General features: G+C 37.8%; 1 protein-coding gene across 5 annotated transcripts in view; it reads right to left on the reverse strand.

Moving 5' to 3' along the window:
• The window catches only part of LOC117405965 (serine/threonine-protein kinase DCLK1), a 104,221-nt gene extending 87,406 nt beyond the window's left edge, over positions 1–16,815 (reverse strand). For 3 of the 5 annotated variants that reach the window (XM_059031230.1, XM_059031229.1, XM_059031231.1), the window contains exons 1-3: positions 16,594–16,811; positions 15,177–15,572; positions 9,946–10,292 (exon numbers count right to left, since the gene is read on the reverse strand). In XM_059031230.1, the coding sequence (XP_058887213.1) occupies positions 9,946–10,292; positions 15,177–15,555 (726 nt within the window). In that variant the 5' untranslated portion in view covers positions 15,556–15,572; positions 16,594–16,811. Of the gene's footprint in view, positions 1–9,945; positions 10,293–15,176; positions 15,573–16,593 lie in introns of all 5 variants that reach the window. The other 2 variants (XM_059031233.1, XM_059031234.1) reach the window with 2 other exon arrangements.
• Positions 16,816–20,092: the final 3,277 nt, after the last annotated feature.

Below are 20,092 nucleotides of genomic sequence, written 5' to 3' on the forward strand. Positions count from 1 at the left end.
TCAGAGCTACAGTGTCAGAGGACAACGCAGCTCTGGGCAGTTTACACGCAAGCCCACAGGCTACAGGGGTCGCTGGTGCGTGGTGAGCCGAGGACACCCTGGCCGACCTAAGCCCTCCTCCTCCTGGGCGGCGCTCAACCAATTGTGTGCCCCCCCCTGGGAGCTTGCATCCCCGGTCGGCAGTGGAATAGCCTGGACTCGAACTGGCGACGTCCAGGATATAGGGCACATCCTGCACTCCATGAGGAGTGCTTTTACCAGATGTGCCTCTCGGGAGCCCCACTGATCCTATTTTTAATGAGATTTCAGCTATTTCTACCTAAGCTCTAAGTATATGACCTATATAAATGTATCCTAAATCCACCCTTCTTCTCTGCTCTTTAGACAAAGTTGTATCTAATTTAGAAGCACCTTTGCTGATGAAGTCTTTTCAAGTCAAGAAAAAACCCTATATAACACAAATGAATAAGTGGACTATTGTGCCCATTCAGTTCAGTAAGGCTATCTTGCATAATAATGAATGCTAAAAATATCCTAATGCAATGACAGTTCTGTTGAGGAACATGAAAAAAACAAAAAAACAGCAGCTGCAGAATTATAAAGAATAGTGCAAGACCTCTTTTTCGCAGTTGTGTTCTCTGACAGCTTTCCTGCAGGGCAAGACAGTATTTGCTATTAATACCTTGTTAGGTCCCAAGGATCTAGTGAAAGGTTATCTTCCTGACAGTGGCATCACCTTCTCATGCACGCTATTCCTTGGGCTCCTTTGACTGGCAGTGTGACAGGGCGGAAGCCCTGTATGGAAATAGTGTGTTTTGGTGTATATATTGTACATTAAGTTTAAATTATTTTGAATTTAGGTTTGGCAGGGATGGGGTTAATTCCATCCCTGTCAGACCCACGTGTGGAATGACTGATTGATGGTCCTCCTACTCTGGGACGCAATTCCTCCTCAGGCTCTCTGGACTGCAGCTACTCCTTCTGTGGCCGGGGACGGCAGTTCCTCCTCTGTGGGTACATCCAGCATTAACATGTGGGTACATCCAACATTAACATGTGGGTACATCCAGCATTAACATTTGGGTACATCCAGCATTAACATTTTTGAAAAAACAGTATTGCACTGAATATAGCCTTGCAGACAAATAGTATTTCTCAAGAACAGGCAAAGACAGCCCGCTTAGTTTACAGAGTGAGAGTCTACTTTTCTTTATTCTGGGCTGGGAACCTTCCATAGAAAATCAACCCAACAGAGAGACTGGCAGCATTTTCCAGTTTCGTATTTTCTACTATTAATTCTAATTATTATACTGATTGGTAGCCTAAAACTTAGTTCCAATCTCCACATAATATAATGCAAATAAACATTTTCCCATCCAATTAACAGTATGATTTTTCAAGCAGGCAGGTAATTTATTTGCAAGTTCCCTAACTAATCCAACGTAGTTTTAGAAAGCTGAAATTGATAAAAATGATCTCCGAACCTCCATGGTCCAAGCACGCTTGTCCAATCTAGCCATTGAATTTGCATTGGCCAACTTTCTGAACTATGACCATGTCATCAATGACTTTGCATCACTGAAGGCAAGGAAAGTACATTTGCATGCTCTAGGTTTTGTTTCTACTGGTGCATTCTATTTGGACATTTACAAAGATTTTGAACCCTTTTTTTATTTATTTATTTTATCCGCTGACTGCAAGTTCTGGTGGGGGTATTGGATTTATATCTCGCACAGGGTGCCATCAAGGATCGGTATGGCTCTGCTCACCGCTGCCACTATATGTAACAGGGGGAAGTGTTACGTGCGTGGGACGTCACTGAATAATAATGAGTCAGACACAGAGCACTGGGTGTTAACACGCCGCACAGGCACGTATATTTAATAAACGCACAGGTGCTGCCACTAGGGTACCAGCAATGGTAGCCCTAGTGTCAGATTTAATAAAGAAAACAAAAGAGAACAAAGTTTAAAAAAAAAGTTTGCCACACAAGGCGAGCGCTAGTCTCATTAAAACAGACGTCCCGTTCCAGGAACCTACTACACTACGCTACCCTCTCTATACTAGTTGGGATCAACCTCCCCTAAACTAACCTATTGCTGTTGCTCCCAAAGTCCTGGCCTCCCACCGACTCTGGGTCTTTACCGTCGTGCAGTTGAAGGGTTCCGTAGTTATCCTGTGGAGCGGACGCTCTCCACCTTGATGTAAACAAAGCAGTCGTCTGTGTAGTATGGCGGTGCAGTTGCTTCAAGCTGTGTAGCATACGCTTCTTGAGCTGTGCACAGGCTCCCCCCCAAGCCAATCCGGACCTCCCGATCAGCATTGAAGGAACTGCAAGTGATGGCATGTACTACTTGGAAGTTGGCATAGGTTGGGCCTACTCCAGCTGGCTTGGTTGGGACACATGCATACTGTACATTAGGTTTATTTCAGCACTCTTAATAGTGTAATGCATTGAATGCATCAGGGATGGGATCGTGTATGGCATAGATAATTGCTTGTTTTTCTTCACTCAGGAACAGAAAAAGGTGCCCACTGGTGAAATCTGTAACTATTAGCATTATTATCAAAATTTTAACTTGAATGCAAAACATAGGGCAGAAATGCAGGTTAAGTAGTATTAGCCATTTGTAGAATGTACCACAGTGGTAAACAGTGGTTTTCATATTTTTGACTTTGCTGCAGATTTCAACTCCCAATTCCCCTGAATTACAGGCAGAATGGTCATACAACATTTGAACACTTCTAAGTTGAATCAGTGTCATTCTGGTTGCCCATGGTGGCTCTTTACCATATTTACTGTGTTATGGCAGCTGATTTTAATTCCAAACCCTTGTGATTAGAATGTGACCTATCTAATCACAAGACTTCAAGGGAGGTTAAGAAAATGAGAGAGACATATTTCTTTTTATCTCCTTACTGACTTTTTGATTAGAATACTGTGACCTTGTTTCTGGTTGCTGCAGCAGCATTGCCCTTTAAAAAAACAAAGGCATGCACTGCAATTTAGCTTTCCTTCTGATCAGTTTAGCTCACTGTGGAAAGGATAAAGAACAATGATTGTGTGGTTTCTGAATAACTCTGTGAGCTCCATCAAATCTACATTAAAACTCCACACACAAGCGCTGAGAACAAACACACATTTTTAGGTCTTCCATCACTGCCAAAGAACCAAATTAAGTAGGGCTTCAGTAGGACGTGTAGGGTTAGATATAAATTCAGAAAATAGAGTGGGTGGAATATTAACAAACTAAAGATGTTATTTCAGTCTACCGTCAGTGACTGCCAGTTGTTATTATGCTAATGACATCTGGGGAGGCTATAAATCAGCCACAGTTTTTCTTTCACATGCTATTCTCTTGCTGGGTAGAAAAGGTTGGTAAAAAAATAATCTGACTGTCAGATTTCTCAAAGTACTTAAATTCTATCTTCAGTGTTCAGCCCATTATTTAATTACAAGTCTGTTTTTATAGGTAAAAGGATACTTTATACCATTTACATTTTTCTATATTTTTAATTCCTTACCTGTTTAACATCTTATTCTGCATGCTTCTGCATTATTGTTGCAGGTTAAAACAGTATTTGTATTGCTTATTGACTATTCTTACAAAGGCAATCATCCCGGAGGAGTCAAAAGCAATTTTTGTAAGATTGGGATGCATATTAGTGTTGTGCTGTGTGAGGCATAGTGCACTGAAGCCAGTGTGGCTCTGATATGATTCCCCACCTCACTTCAGAAAACCAGTCTTGATGAGTCTTTTTGGAAGAAATATTTGCTAGAATAGTTAGAAAGCATTGCAAACAATGGTCTGAACAGAAACAACTATAAAACGTGTTCTTTTTGTTCATAAATCCTAGACTGTCGTGAAAGAAACAGTCTAAAACAGCTTCATGAATATCAAAATGTGTGTAATCCAATAAACAAGATGAATAAAACAAAAATATACCTTGAGTAAAAGCTTTGTAAGGAGCAAAGTTCTGTAGAGTATCAAAAACAGCAAAGGTCCCACTTTTTCATACTGACCAGTAGTCCTCCATAACAACTGGATCTATTTACAGACGTCTGTATCTGAGGGAATCCACATATATATATATATATATATATATATATATATATATATATATATATATATATATATATATATATATATATACAGTGCCTTGCGAAAGTATTCGGCCCCCTTGAACTTTGCGACCTTTTGCCACATTTCAGGCTTCAAACATAAAGATATGAAACTGTAATTTTTTGTGAAGAATCAACAACAAGTGGGACACAATCATGAAGTGGAACGAAATTTATTGGATATTTCAAACTTTTTTAACAAATAAAAAACTGAAAAATTGGGCGTGCAAAATTATTCAGCCCCTTTACTTTCAGTGCAGCAAACTCTCTCCAGAAGTTCAGTGAGGATCTCTGAATGATCCAATGTTGACCTAAATGACTAATGATGATAAATAGAATCCACCTGTGTGTAATCAAGTCTCCGTATAAATGCACCTGCACTGTGATAGTCTCAGAGGTCCGTTTAAAGCGCAGAGAGCATCATGAAGAACAAGGAACACACCAGGCAGGTCCGAGATACTGTTGTGGAGAAGTTTAAAGCCGGATTTGGATACAAAAAGATTTCCCAAGCTTTAAACATCCCAAGGAGCACTGTGCAAGCGATAATATTGAAATGGAAGGAGTATCAGACCACTGCAAATCTACCAAGACCTGGCCGTCCCTCTAAACTTTCAGCTCATACAAGGAGAAGACTGATCAGAGATGCAGCCAAGAGGCCCATGATCACTCTGGATGAACTGCAGAGATCTACAGCTGAGGTGGGAGACTCTGTCCATAGGACAACAATCAGTCGTATACTGCACAAATCTGGCCTTTATGGAAGAGTGGCAAGAAGAAAGCCATTTCTTAAAGATATCCATAAAAAGTGTCGTTTACAGTTTGCCACAAGCCACCTGGGAGACACACCAAACATGTGGAAGAAGGTGCTCTGGTCAGATGAAACCAAAATCGAACTTTTTGGCAACAATGCAAAACGTTATGTTTGGCGTAAAAGCAACACAGCTCATCACCCTGAACACACCATCCCCACTGTCAAACATGGTGGTGGCAGCATCATGGTTTGGGCCTGCTTTTCTTCAGCAGGGACAGGGAAGATGGTTAAAATTGATGGGAAGATGGATGGAGCCAAATACAGGACCATTCTGGAAGAAAACCTGATGGAGTCTGCAAAAGACCTGAGACTGGGACGGAGATTTGTCTTCCAACAAGACAATGATCCAAAACATAAAGCAAAATCTACAATGGAATGGTTCACAAATAAACATATCCAGGTGTTAGAATGGCCAAGTCAAAGTCCAGACCTGAATCCAATCGAGAATCTGTGGAAAGAACTGAAAACTGCTGTTCACAAATGCTCTCCATCCAACCTCACTGAGCTCGAGCTGTTTTGCAAGGAGGAATGGGCAAAAATTTCAGTCTCTCGATGTGCAAAACTGATAGAGACATACCCCAAGCGACTTACAGCTGTAATCGCAGCAAAAGGTGGCGCTACAAAGTATTAACTTAAGGGGGCTGAATAATTTTGCACGCCCAATTTTTCAGTTTTTTATTTGTTAAAAAAGTTTGAAATATCCAATAAATTTCGTTCCACTTCATGATTGTGTCCCACTTGTTGTTGATTCTTCACAAAAAATTACAGTTTCATATCTTTATGTTTGAAGCCTGAAATGTGGCAAAAGGTCGCAAAGTTGAAGGGGGCCGAATACTTTCGCAAGGCACTGTATGTGTGTGTGTGTTGGTGGCTCAGTAGAGGACACTCTTCCTTCAGGTCAGAAACTTCCAGCACTATGCTAGGTGCCAAGATTACAATACAGGGGAGCTGGCTAAATTCTTCCAGCTATGGCTAATTTCAATCCCCCAATCTTTATAAAATGGGAACATTTATCACTGTGAACAAGTTATTAAACATATGGAAGTGTTGGATTAACACTACTAACCTGTGGTATTCAGTAAGGGAATAACATTAGTAGAACGACTTTCATATCACAGATAGTTCTTTTTGCCAGCAACAACAAACAGAAATTCAATCATAAAAAGGCAGTTGCTACTGACTAATCACCAACAGGAACCAATCTAGGAATTAAATTAACCTTATATGTGCATACATGCCAACAGTCCCTATATGGTTGGGACAGTCCCGACTGACTAGCAAATGTCCCGCATACCGATGCATAGGAAGAAAGTCCTGGTATTTACCCATAGAAAAAAATTAATTATTCTGCGCAGTAGAGTTAGTGAAAACCACATGCTGTGCTCTTCGTGCGGCTGCTGATACAAAGGGAAGAACGCTTCATTGTGTCTATGTTTACTGTCATGCTGGTCATGTTGAGTTGAGGGGATATGTCTATTATTATATGAGTGTTTTTTTGCGTATGACCCCCCCGGGGATGAGCGTCCCGCTGAACAGTTTCCAAATGTTGGCAAGTATGTATGTGACCTGTTATTGGAAACTGGAGTCATCTGACTAAGTTCAATACAATATTCTCTGGCTAAGAGAACACCCATCGGTAAGCAATGGGTGTAGCTGAAGTGTTCTCTAAGACCGAGTTAGCCACCAGACACGATATGAATCAATAAATATGTATTACTTGTCATGATGCACGTGCATCAACATAAGAAATTAACTGAATAAATAAAAGAAAAGCAATAGGCGTATTTCAATAAATGATAATAATAATAAAAGGAACAGACAAACTAACGTTAATAAACTGTCAAACTAAATTAACACAGCACCCCTATACACGTTAAAAATGCAGCTGCCATACACAAGACATGCACATTATTTAACAGAATGGTGAAGCAACTCACCAGAACGGGAAACACCAAATTGTTCGGCGACTTGTGTCTGATTCAGGTTTTTTTCAAGAGTTCAAACAATTTTTTGTAGCAAGAGAAACAGCGACGAAAGATTTAATAAACTGATCAGTGTGCCTCAAGACACTCTCGCGATAACAAGTCGCTTTTGAAAAGACTGAATAAACCATTTTAATTTAAGTTTGATGATGATGAGTTATCAAGTTACAAAAATAGTACTGTATCTGTTGTGAACAAATTACAATCGGTGCCAAGAAGGTGTTCTTTTAAGCGAAGTTCCTGTTCCTTTAGCTGGAGCATTTATGATGGGAAAAATCTGTTTCACCACAAGGGTGTTCTCTTAGGTGAAGGGTTTTCTTAGGAGGTGTTTCTATACGCTGAGACTACTGTACTAATAATATTACATATGACAATAATTGTTGATCCATTTATTTAGGAAGGGATTCTCTATTTAACCACACCACAGGTACACCACAAACAACAACTCTGTCAGCTTCCACATACTTGCCTGTGAACCGGCCTCATGCCTGCCCTGGAGGGAGAAGGTAGTTCAGGCCAAGGTTGATAGAGTTTATGCCCACATTAAGCAAATTTTTTGTGTACGCCATTTTGCTTCAACTGCCAGCCTTCAAAATGATGACTCACCCATTCCATTTCAGAACAGAATAGTCTGATTCCAGAACGGCACCCAGAGAAAAAAATATAGAACACTCAGTGCTAAGTTTCCTAATCTCCCTTCAGAGACATTGGTTCATTGAATTTTGAACATTCTCTGAAAGACTGCCTTGTGCAGTGCCTATTTATACCAAATGTGTTTTTGTGATTTGTGTAGAACTGGGGCTTACCTCACACTGTCCCCCAACAGCCATCAAAGTGATATGAATTTCAGCCAATACTGGCTTAGTCCAGATCTGAACCACTGGCAACCGAAATGTGAAAGATTTCATACCCATCCCACTGAGCCTCCAAGCGCCTGTTACAGCTTTTGAGAAACATTCTGTGTGTGACTTTTTGCTCTCCTACAACCCCTTTCAAAAGACACACATTTTAGTTTACAATGGCTTTGTGTATGTCTGGAGGACCACAAAAGAGTTCCTGTTTAAGAATTTTGCTTTAGCAGAATTGTTGTCCATTTTAGGTTCATAGAGATTACTACACTAGCTGAATGACTGTATTTCTCAAAGATATATTCTAGACCAAATAATTAAGGTTTACCAGTCTGCTGAGACGGTTGATAGCACTTGGCACCACTTTCTAAAGAGTGACGATTTCATCTACTTTTGAATGTCCAGGCTATCTCCAAGGCAACCCCAAATGGTGCAAAGTCACTGCTCAGACCCTATATAGCAATCAATAAACTGTCAGCAGGACCAGGCACAAATGCTTGAGGCAATACATTCAACAGATTATTAAAGGGTGAGAAAATACCACAATGACATCAAATGCTGCTCAGATAAAAACCTTCTTTGTGCTGTTGCGTACAGTATTTTCCTCAGTATTTCAGAGGCGACTGAGTTATCAGTGTCTTTGGGCCAAGTAAAGAGTTGCCAGGATACACAAACGCTGACCAAAAAGCAATTTTTTGTGTCTTCTAGATAGCATCATAATAATTTAGATCCTGGCTGTAATAAGCTGCTCTAGAAATAATATAAATTAGGTATTTTTGTGAACAAAAACAAAGCATCCATGGTGGTGTAGTGTAATTGAAATGGCATCTTCGGATACGGAAAAATAAGTAATGGTTGTAAAGTAGAAGAAGTATATATGATGGTTTCTGAGATACGAGGATTACCAAACTTGATTAAGAATACAGCTGTGCACCAAATGGAAGTAAAAATATCTCAAATGGTAAATACATTGGGTCGGAGGACAATGTCAGGTTCCCAGAGCATGCTGTGTTTATGTAATCCTGAAACTATGAAGTTAGCATGCTAAAAGGTATCTAAGATATGCGGTTTTAACAGTAAACAATGACAGGTTACATGACCACAATATGGCAGCTATATTAGGTCATTGGTAATTGGAAAGGACACTATTACATTTTGCACAAGAAGTTTCAGAACACTAAAAGTAGGAAGTGTCACATTTACAAACACTTATTACCAGATAAAACATCAGGCTTCAGATAGGTACAACTAAGGAGATATCTTTTTGTAGCAAATCAGCTACACTGCATTATTTGGCCAATTATTTATATTTACTAACATTTAGTAGATATTGGATGAAGAAAAAACTTGAGAGATCATGATTCAAATTCAGAATCCAGAAAATGTAACTTATACATTAGGAATGAGTTTAAAATCCTGAGATGGATATCAAACTAGGTGACAATTTAATGGTTTTTCCCCCCCAAACTGCACCTTGCTTAGAATAAGCTACTGCTCTGTTATCTTGAGAAATAATCAGCTGTGCCTTCCATTGCAAAACAAGATAAGATCCTGTTGACAGCTACTTGTTTGCAGTCATAATCCTCTTAACTGCAATGTCTTGAAAGCGTTTGTTGACCTACGGAGACTCTTTTACTAAATGATCTGCCATGGCAATGCAGTGGCATGACACTGATAATGTAATAATTATTTACGTAGGCTAATGGCAGTACAAGGACAGCAACTGTACCATACTTGAACAGCTTGATATTTTCACATTTGATAGTACAATACACTGCAGACTCGTTAGCATGTCAGTCCTAGTATGCTACAGTATAAACACTATACTTGTTTCAATATAAGATGGAAATTAATACCAATATTGAACATCATACTGGAATTTCTAATAGGGATATTTAATTGAAACCAGTACTCTTGAACCAGGAAGACCATTTTAAATAACCAAACATCTGCTAGCTCTATCTAGCTAAAAAATATTTAGAAGTTGTCAACAATTGAGTTTCTACTTTGGCGACCGTCAAAAGTTAAACATGCAAAAAAAAAAAAAAAAAAAAAAAAATTGAGAAAACTTTCAGATACCTGGCTTCAAAGATAGTAATAACCAAAATCACATCAAAAGCAGTGGGGACACCCAGTTTTAAAGCCCTTCTCCACAGTAATTACAATGGAGGAAGAGTTTACCTGTTTCCCATCCAGTGTGTAGATTCGTTTCACCACCCCACTGTCCAGCTTGATGGCGTCCGTGATGTCTGTGAGGACTTGATCAAAGGAGTGGGCCGTCTTCTTGTTAAGGAGAATCCGGACGGCTTTGCGGGGCTTCACGCCACTGCGGATGATAGTGACCAGCTTGGGCCGGATGAAGTCTTTGCTCTCTCTGGCCTCGACAGGGCTGGCCTTGGAGCCACCCAGGGAAGGCGAGGTGCGGGCGGGGGCCAGCGTCTTGACATTCACTGACCAGTTCGGGTTTACATTCTTTGTGTACTCTAGTTTCTTGAAGGATTCTATTGAGCCGCACACATAGCTTTCACCTGTAGATGAGAAAAGAAATACATCAGGCTCTCAACATGCTTTGGCTGTACAGCTCTATTACATCCTCTTACCAGCATGACGTGCATTGAATAATTACTGTATGAGATACAACATGAGCCTGTGGTTTTGTTTCTTTATGTTTCCTAAAGAGGATTGTCACACACAGGGGTTACCATTATCCATAAATGCAGTAAGTGTTATTTCCTTCCCCCTGTATTATTTCCTAATATTATCATTTCATACTGGCCTCATTACAGAAACCTTGCTCATGAATATCAGGCTCATCCCAATGGTACATTACACTGGTAACTTTATTAAACATGCCAAATAACATCCAAAACAATAATAAATTGCATCGCAGCAGTTGTGTGTGCTGATGCCCTGGGTGGCAAAATAAGCTGATCCCTGGAGACAGCATCACACTTCAGCCATCAACACCAGGGAGAAATCTACATCATCAGATGGAAAGAAATGCAAATGGATGGAGATGCAGATGGATCACATTAGTTTACTTTAAAGCTACGTCTTAGTTGGCGCTTATCTTGGCAAGAGCCGAGTTCAAATCAGCATGAAGTTTTAACATCTACTCTCATGTAATGGAAATCAACTATCATGAGATAATATACCAATGTGTAAGTTTCAGACAGCTTTTATGTCAACTCAAGTAATAAGTAAGCCATTGATTATTCATCAATTTTAAAATAAGAAAATAATGAACAATTGGTTTTTACGCATGCTTGTAGCTAGAGGTTAATTTGTACCAGATCGCACTGGATCCCAGATCCGGTATCTGTTTCGTCTGACAGGAGAGAATTAAACAGTTTTCAAATGATGAACTGTATGAAAAAAACCTCTATTTTCATAATGCATACAATACATCCCATGAATTGAAAGACAAATGTACTGTAACAATATATTTTAGAATGTTACAAACAGCGGAACGTCAAACATAACTAGCGCTCTTAACATCAGTTCCGTCCCTCCTGTTCATCAGATTCGGCCCACTTCTGGTCTTGTTCAAACCTGAAGATTATGATAAAAAAAGTGGCCAGGCAAAGGTCAGCATGCAGCTACCAACACCAACAATAAGGCATGAAACCACGATCCACAAGCAGACACGAACATGAAGCATATACAGGAAGCTCCTGTCAATCAAGGTCAGTACACTAGATCTAGAATAAAAAATGCTATCCCTTAATTATAAGATCCGATAACTTTGTTTACAAATGAACCCCTGCTTGTAGTATTTCTAGTCCTTGTATAACTTCTGTGACTCATGACACAGACTTACAGTACTCTACAGCCTGACTCAACTGCATTAGGAACTGTGGGTGGGGAATCACTGCTCTCTAACAAAGAACTAACTCTAAATACAGTAAGCACTTCTACACTTGCAGTACAAAACATAACACTGGTCATCCAAACATAGGACTTTAGAAAGACTTGCATCCCAAGTGATCATTTTAACATGTTCTTTACTTGTCTGCTCTTACTGCATTTTTTAAAAATAGACTGGGAGTGTAATGTAATACTGTTATCTGTTGCTTGAGGGAAAACTCTATAGTTACTGTTACAAAAATGACCCTTGTTTTATACATTTTGCATATTTGTATTCCATATTTCATTTTCCCAAGCTGCTTGTGAGACCTGTGAGAGTTTTAAAATTTAAACAAAAAATCTGTATTATGTATGCTTTGGTATTTAAAAGTGAGTACCGGGCAATTGCACATCTAGGGTATACTGAATTATTACTGACTTTAAAATATCTCACTCTGCTAAAGTCAAAGTGAAAATAAAAGTATTTGAAACAAAAAGATAAACAGAAAAATAATAAAGGACAAGCGAGAATGTTATTAAGCTAATGAGAGACAATATAAAAGTGTCATGTTGTTCCAAGCAGTGGAGAATTCAATTAAACCAGCAAACCTTTGTGTGCTAAACGAGGTTGTTATCCATAGGCCTCTTCATTTTCATTATTTTTTTTGGACAATTATTTGTATTTATTTTTCAACAATACAGCCATTATGGGCCTTTTACAGAACAATGCCAACTTTAATTAACAACGCATTCTTCAATCCAACATAACAAATATTACATCATTACTCTGTAACGTATTCTTCATTCCAACATAACAAATATAACATCATTACTCTGTTGGGCCATTCCAGCTCAAGCAGACCAAAGAGGATTGCTCTACTCAAAGACAACATTATTGTTTTTTGTTTATTTGGAAAGCCATTTAACCATTTTATATTGATATGAACGTTATTTGTCTAGGTTCCCTTATAAAGGTCTCTCATAGTAAAAGCCTATCAAAGTGTAATAAAGCATAGTGAAAACATGGTAAAGTATAGGCAAGCATTGTGAAGTATAGTAAAGCATATTAATAAATATCACAAACCAAGGTACACTATGGTAAAGGAAACTATACCTTTACCATAGTGTACTCTGGTTTGCCATATTTATTAATATGCTTTACTATACTTCACAATGCATAACCATGGGAAAACTGCAAATATACCATGCAATAATACTGTGGTAAACCTTTAGAAATATAAGGAAATAAATAGAGAAACACATTGTCATTGAACTGTATATTTATACAGCATATGCAATAAATAGCTGAATAATGATGGCCAGGTTGTATGACTAAGAAATAACTGACAGCAGATTTTAATTTTCCTGTCATACCAAAGCATAAAATTTACTTTGCTGAGCACCAACAATAAGAGACATCTTACATAACATGCTAAGGCCTGCAGGTTGGTTGTTAATTTTTCATCAGTGAAATGCCCCAGTTACTGCCAGTAATGTCTCCATGGGTTCCTTTATATTTTTAAAACACGTTACTTCAAGGTCAGGAAATATTTGCTAAGTCAAATGTAGTTTGCTGCTTCTACAGAAAGAGTTTCCTTAGCATTTCAAGAAGACACGTTCATTTGTAGCACTGAGGATTGCTTTGTTATACATGAATTGAAAGTCTGTATGCTAAAAATGTTAAGAAAGTCTTTGCATTGAGCTACTTATACAGAGATGTTTAATTCCTTGTGGAAAAACAGAAACACCTGCAAACTGTCATCAGGATTTAGGGCCACCTGCAAGATGTTTAAATTGTTATGGAGGTATACGTGACCAATCCACAATCATCAACACCTTTATTTCCTTCAGGGGGGTTGGAATCTGTAGCCAAGTGTTGTTTTGAATGTCCCACAGAGCCATCACTTTTGACACTGTTCCTTGTGAAACAGCATTAATATATGCTGTTTTGGATACAGATACACTGATGAAGGTACTAGCCTTGTTTAAGTCTACTTGACATAGTTTCGTAGACGTTTTACCTTGGATACGGTAAACCTGCCAATTAAGCACTTCCTATCAGTGCTGTCTTGCTCAACGACATTGAAACTGACCTGGAACAGGGATATGCAGCCTTTATACAGCTATTTGCATAACAAATGAATCACTTATGTGAGAGACAGCTCATTAACACCAAAGAGTGCGCTAGACTGCAGGTACACAGTCGTTAAATGTTTTAGAACCCACTAGTTAACTACCTTACAAATATCATGAGATTGTGTGCATATATTTTGCTGTAATTAAATGCTCTGGGGACACTAAAGATTGTTCTCATAGCTATAAATGTATTTCTTTGTTTAAATGTAAATTACTCTACCCCATGGGTCATGCTTAAATCTGTAAGCTGCTGTAAACGACAACACACAGGGTTTAAAAAACATGCTTTCAAGAACACAATGAGAAAACATTTTAAATCACAGCAAAGTTCTTGTGAGTTCTGGCCAGGTTTCACAATGGCTTCTACAGGTAAGAGAAATGCCTGCAATGGATGGTTCTTCTTTCCTAGTCGCCCTTCCCTACAGAACATTATTATTGTACCTGGAAAAATCTCTAGACAAGCTTCTTTTCAGCAAAGCACTCAAATACATTTAAACTCTAACTGTGCAATTAAACATCTTTTTAGAACAGAATCCCATTTCCTAATATTATATACAGCGGCGATTCATAAACAACACAACTTAGGAAAGAAAACATACATAACAGAACATGCCATTTTCATTTTATTTTAGGTTTACAAGTAGACAGTCATTGTGGAAAGCAACACATACCGTACAGTGTTGAAGAACATGTGAATTTAGTGTCAGTGTTGTCAAGTGCTAGTAATGCAGCAGAGGCCTTTCACAAAAGCATCCTGACAGGCTATAGCCAAGTGAAATCTGTTCATCATTATTGTATGTTCCTGTCTATCTCAACTGTCTACTTGTAAACCAGAAACAAAAAAGCAAAGTTGTGTAATCATTTTTGATTTCCCAAGGTGCATTGTTTATGAATTACCCTTTATATAACATAATGTTGGACCAGACTTAAGATAGGAGTTTACTTTAGTGAAATGCGGTCTTGATGGGTCATGTGTCGGTCATATTGTCACTGGAAGCACTGCTTTTCAAAAATCTATATCATTGCATAATTTATTGTCACTCACTTTCACTTGATGTAGGACCTTTTACTTCTACAAATGCCCAGTTAGTGCGTTGCTATGGAGTACAATAGAAATACTGTGTGCAATGGTTCTGATACAATTGGTCCCATCCAATATTGCGATCAATTAAATAAAATTTGGGGTACCAGTGCTCTTTTGAAAAAACAATATTTTACAAGTATTTAAAAATGCAATGATTGTCTATTCAGGATCATGTGTCCAGGGATCTATTCTTTGTAACTTGTTTAAGAATCTTTTGGGGAACAAAATGTGCATTCATTAAATACAAACCAAAGAAAATGGTTAGAATTATTCTTAGAGATATAAGGATTGACTTCAACGTGTTATATAAATGTAAAGTTGATTTTGTGACCTCATCTGCACTTACCTTCCATCAGCTGATCCAGGGAGGAGATTTTTCTGTCGCCATCAATTGTATAGATGGTCCTCACTCCCTGTGGCAAGTTTACATTATCAGACAGAGCCCTGGTTAGATCAGCCAGCAGAGCACCGAAAGACCTAAACCTGTCTGGAGAGATGGCGTATACGATCCCATTGAAGTACCGGTCTCCGTTGCGGTAAAAGCGAACTTTCTTCGCCTTCTTCTCAGAGCTGAGTGCTTGCAGGGTGCGGGTTCGGTACAGGCTGCAATGGGCGCTATGAGTGGGGCTTTGCAAACCATTTGCCCGTGAGCTTCCTCGATTATACCTCTGTGCTTTATCTCGCTCGTCAAAGTGCTCAAACTCCATGTCTCTCTCAAAGGACATCTTCAATGGTTTATAACCTGGAGAGAGACAGCAACATGTATATACAGTATATGGCCTACATATCTATTTGTTAAGATAACCAGCATCACCTTGGGGTGACAATGCAGCAAGTGTACAACAGCTAGGATGGATGGTACCCTATACTAACCAGTAGGTGAAGTTTAAATAATTATCACCAAAACCAATTATGCAAATGAATGAATATCGCTCATAAGCCAAAGTACTTTTGGCTGAAAATAACTTGTTCATTACAGATTAGGTAGTCATCAGATTCCTGGTGTGTACAGGAGTCCCATGTTAAACAGCTGGCCAGTGCACAATAATGCCAATCAAGGGTCACGTTTTCACGTATGCATCCTATCGCCATTCAACTGCAGCTTTTATATCTCAATGTGATTAAATGAAGCGGCATTGGGCTATTGAAAATTACAATCGCAAATTAATATCAAGAATATAAAAATTCACAGAAATATTTCCATCGGCTATATAATACAAATGAATGAATGACATTATGCGGCTCACTTGAAAGAGTATAATATATTGTAAGTATGTCTATATAGTTATAAACTGGACTCAAAAATCGCATTTTCTAAAAAAATACATGCCTAAATATTATTACAAAATATTTAAATGTACATGATAAATTATGAAAGCACGCCTGATTAACAACAAAAGGTTATATTGCCAGTGTATAGGTATATCTTTAAAAAAAAAAAAAAAAAAAAAAAAAACCTTTTTAAATACCATTTCAAACAGCAAAGACAATTAAAAAAAGACATGGGCTTTAACGTTTCATCTAACATACAATACCGTTGCATGTAGGAGCAGTTGTGATACTGGCCTAAGCCAAATAATACAATAATAATGACAACAACAACAACAACAACAATAATAATAATAATAATAATAATAATAATAATAATAATAATAATAATAATAATAATAATAATAATACGGACATTGTTGTATTGTCTTGTACAGAGCAAAGAACGAAAGTCTGTAAAGACAATGTATTTAGTTCTCTAAATATTTGCTTACCTATGATTCCGGGTACTGTACTGTGTTTTCTTGGCTAAGATGTATTTGCCAGATTCACAGACCACACCGTTTTTAAAGCGTCCTTTTCTTTATTGTATTGCGTTGATTGATACTGCAGCGTAAAGCCGGACGTCTTTGTCGTGCTCTCTGATTCCCTGCTTGTGTGTCTGATGGTGAGCCTGGGTTGCACAGATGCTTTCTTCTGCTGCCGTATTATTTCAGTGATTTGCATTAGCCCCGTCCCTCATTGAAATGCAGCTCTTCAACGCAGACTTCATTCAGCCATGCCCTCCTCATCTCCCGTGAGACGCACCCCTTTTACAGAGCAGAATATGCTTGTAAATACAGTATTTTTAATTTTTTATGCACGTTTTACGTAAAACACGTCTGCGGTTGTGTTTTTAATACTAAAAAACATGGTGAGCTACATGGTGAATTATCCTAAATGTAGATGTATAGTTGTAAAACTGTAAAATTGTTCAGTACTAAGAAGTAGATACGGATTCTGATTGATGTGCTGAAAACGCTGCTTGTTGAGGTGAAATGTTTACAGTTCCATAAGTTAAAGTAATTAGAGCTAACAAAATAGTTCCATTAATATTCTCTGCCATGCACACACTCTCATTATATAGGCATCAAGTGTGCAGTTTTGAAAGAAACACATGTTTTAGCAACATGTACTTTCATAAAACACTGCAAAAACTGCACTAGGTTAAAGAAGTCTCTGTATACAAGCCATGTTTTTACACTGTGTTGTACTTCCTTTCACCTGGAGGGTGAAATTCTCCTCCTCCTATTGACTGACATGTGTTCAGCCTGTAAAATGCTATCACCTATAAGACACTACTCTGGTGAAATTACAGGAAGTGCAAGTACAATGCATTCCCTGTAAAAAGGCAGAGAAAGCTGAAACCTAAACATATCTGTAACCTAAAGTAGCAACAGATACGTTTTAAAATCAAAATCCATCTTATTCGTTCAAAACTGCACATTCAATACCTATGTAACGAATGGAAGTGTAAAATAGATAAGATTCATGGAATTATTTTGTGAGCTACAATGACCCTGCTAGTTGTCTATTATTCTGCATGACTGAAAATCAGTGCTAAATTATTATCATTATTTTTTTTAAAAATCAGCTTTCCCATAAATGTGTAAATAATAATTGTAATGATAGTAACAATGGCCAATAATGCTTCTCTACTACTCTTCCACTATGTGCTTCATGTAACTGTATTGGCAAGTCAGATATTCAAACACACCCTGCTTCAAAAGAATCTTCATTGAATAAAACACTCCCAGCAGTACATTAATGTGTCCATCATTGTTTTAACAACTAATTGCAACGTGATCTATTTTATGTAACAGCATATGAACATGTTTTAATGAGATGTACATGTACTTTAGCCCCAGTCAAATGAATTCTCATATATTTACACTGATGTTTCCCAGTTATTCAAGTAGGACTGGAATAATGAGTAGCTGAGCAGCCAATATAATCAGGCAATGAATTAGCCTGAAATGCCAGCCCCGAGCTTAGCACTCACAAGGTGAAGATTTATGACAGCTTGTGGGTCGCTGTACATTTTCACACTGTCACAGTACTTAAACCAAGCAATCATTTGTTTCATTTTTAGAAACAATCCACAGAGAGTGGTGAAAGAAGGCACAATGTTCTTTCTCAGCAGCCACTGCTGCTTCACATTTGCATCATGAGTACAGGCTAACCTCTTTTCTAAGGAGCCCAAAGGGATCGCCAGAAACTGATCATCTTGCGCAAAACTGGTAATCATAAAATGTTCCTTCTGTTCCATAAACATAAAACTGTGTTTTGAAGACAAACTGATTGAATTCTGAAAACACAAAAATAGAAAACTCAACGTCAGTCGTCTCTCAATTCTGGTTCTAGCTATTGCTTATCTAAGGCCTGGTATTTAACTACAGGACCAACACTGCCCTCAGGTTGGATTTCATGTGTGAGTTATATTCTAGAACACTGGAGCTTCTTTAAGACAAGACTACAAAGTAGTTTCATTTTAACTAAACACGGGGTGGGCGTCTATATTAATGAGCTAAACAGCGGTCTAATCCTTGCTCTTTAACTAACCCTGGTGGGCCCCCTCTCCACACAATGTATTAACCCATTTATTACTAAATAAACACAAATAGCGTGAAAAAAGGCCCACAAAAATGAGGTTTCTAATTTGAAGGGTGGTGTTATTATGAGTCATCACTGTTTATTTGTGTTAATATTAGAACCCATAAACAAAAATAGATACATTCAGTAGAAGAGTAAAATGAAAGTCAGAAATATGCTAAATTTGAATTTCATAATGAATCCAGATTTTTATATATATATATATATATATATATATATATATATATATATATATATGAAGAATAATCTGTAACTGTGGACCCAATTCTGTAAAACCTGAGAATTTCACAAAACTAAAACCAAATCAAATCAATTTAAGGTCTTTTGTTACTTTTATCGTGATTTTTATCCTTTCAATGACAATAGCAATAAAATACAGAATATTTTTGAGAACAGGGCCCTGTGAGTAAATTTGATATTAGTTCCATATGTGTGAACTCACATAAAAAATGTATCTGTTAGGACCCCACCCCGAAATACTGCCCCATCTAGATCGGGTCGACCCCATCAGGTTGGGGTTCATTAAAATGTTTAGAACCCCGAAATCTTTTCGTGTTCAGGGTGGGGTTGTTTTGCGAATGACCCCATCGCGATGCAGAAAAGCTACAGTACCTCATTAGTTGCACAGTACACAACACAACAGAATAAAATAACACATCAAATAGCAACTGTAATATTCTACATTTGTTTAATTCTAACATATACATTATTCATAGCAGGATCCATTAACATTTAGATACATTTTTATGTACTGTCTTTTATTAGTTGTTCTGTCAAATTTTAATTTTTTAAAAAAAAAAACCTGTATAGTACAGTCTGAACCTTCTTAAGATCTCAGAAGCACTGGGCAAGCACAATATGAAAAAAAAATGATATTCAGAAGAAATGGTATTAAAAAAATATGAGGATCTAACACAATTCATTTTTTCTTTATTTTAATCTTTTAGATATTCAGATATTACATTAAAAACATACCAATGAACTTCAGTATTATAATTTGTACATATTGTAAGTTGTATTCAGTGAAAGATTCTGCCATCACACTTTGTAATGTCCATTGCTGTTTTAAAAAACCCAATCATCCATTGATCCATTGATCCAACAGTCAATTTGATTGTTATTTAACACTATTAGGGATTATAATCGAGTCAGTAAAGACCAGTACTGTACCTACTAGTATACTGGCAATAGGTCAAAATCCACATATAGATAATCATTGTAGGACAGTTAACGTGAAGTCTTAAGTGCAACTCCCCCAACCTCTATTTTACAATTCTAAATTCCTTATTGGTAAAAAGGGGCACATTGTAGATTGTATTAAAGATCACATTTTCATACGAT

This window comes from Acipenser ruthenus, chromosome 9, assembly GCF_902713425.1.
Source record: "Acipenser ruthenus chromosome 9, fAciRut3.2 maternal haplotype, whole genome shotgun sequence".
Taxonomy (NCBI): Eukaryota; Metazoa; Chordata; class Actinopteri; order Acipenseriformes; family Acipenseridae; genus Acipenser; species Acipenser ruthenus.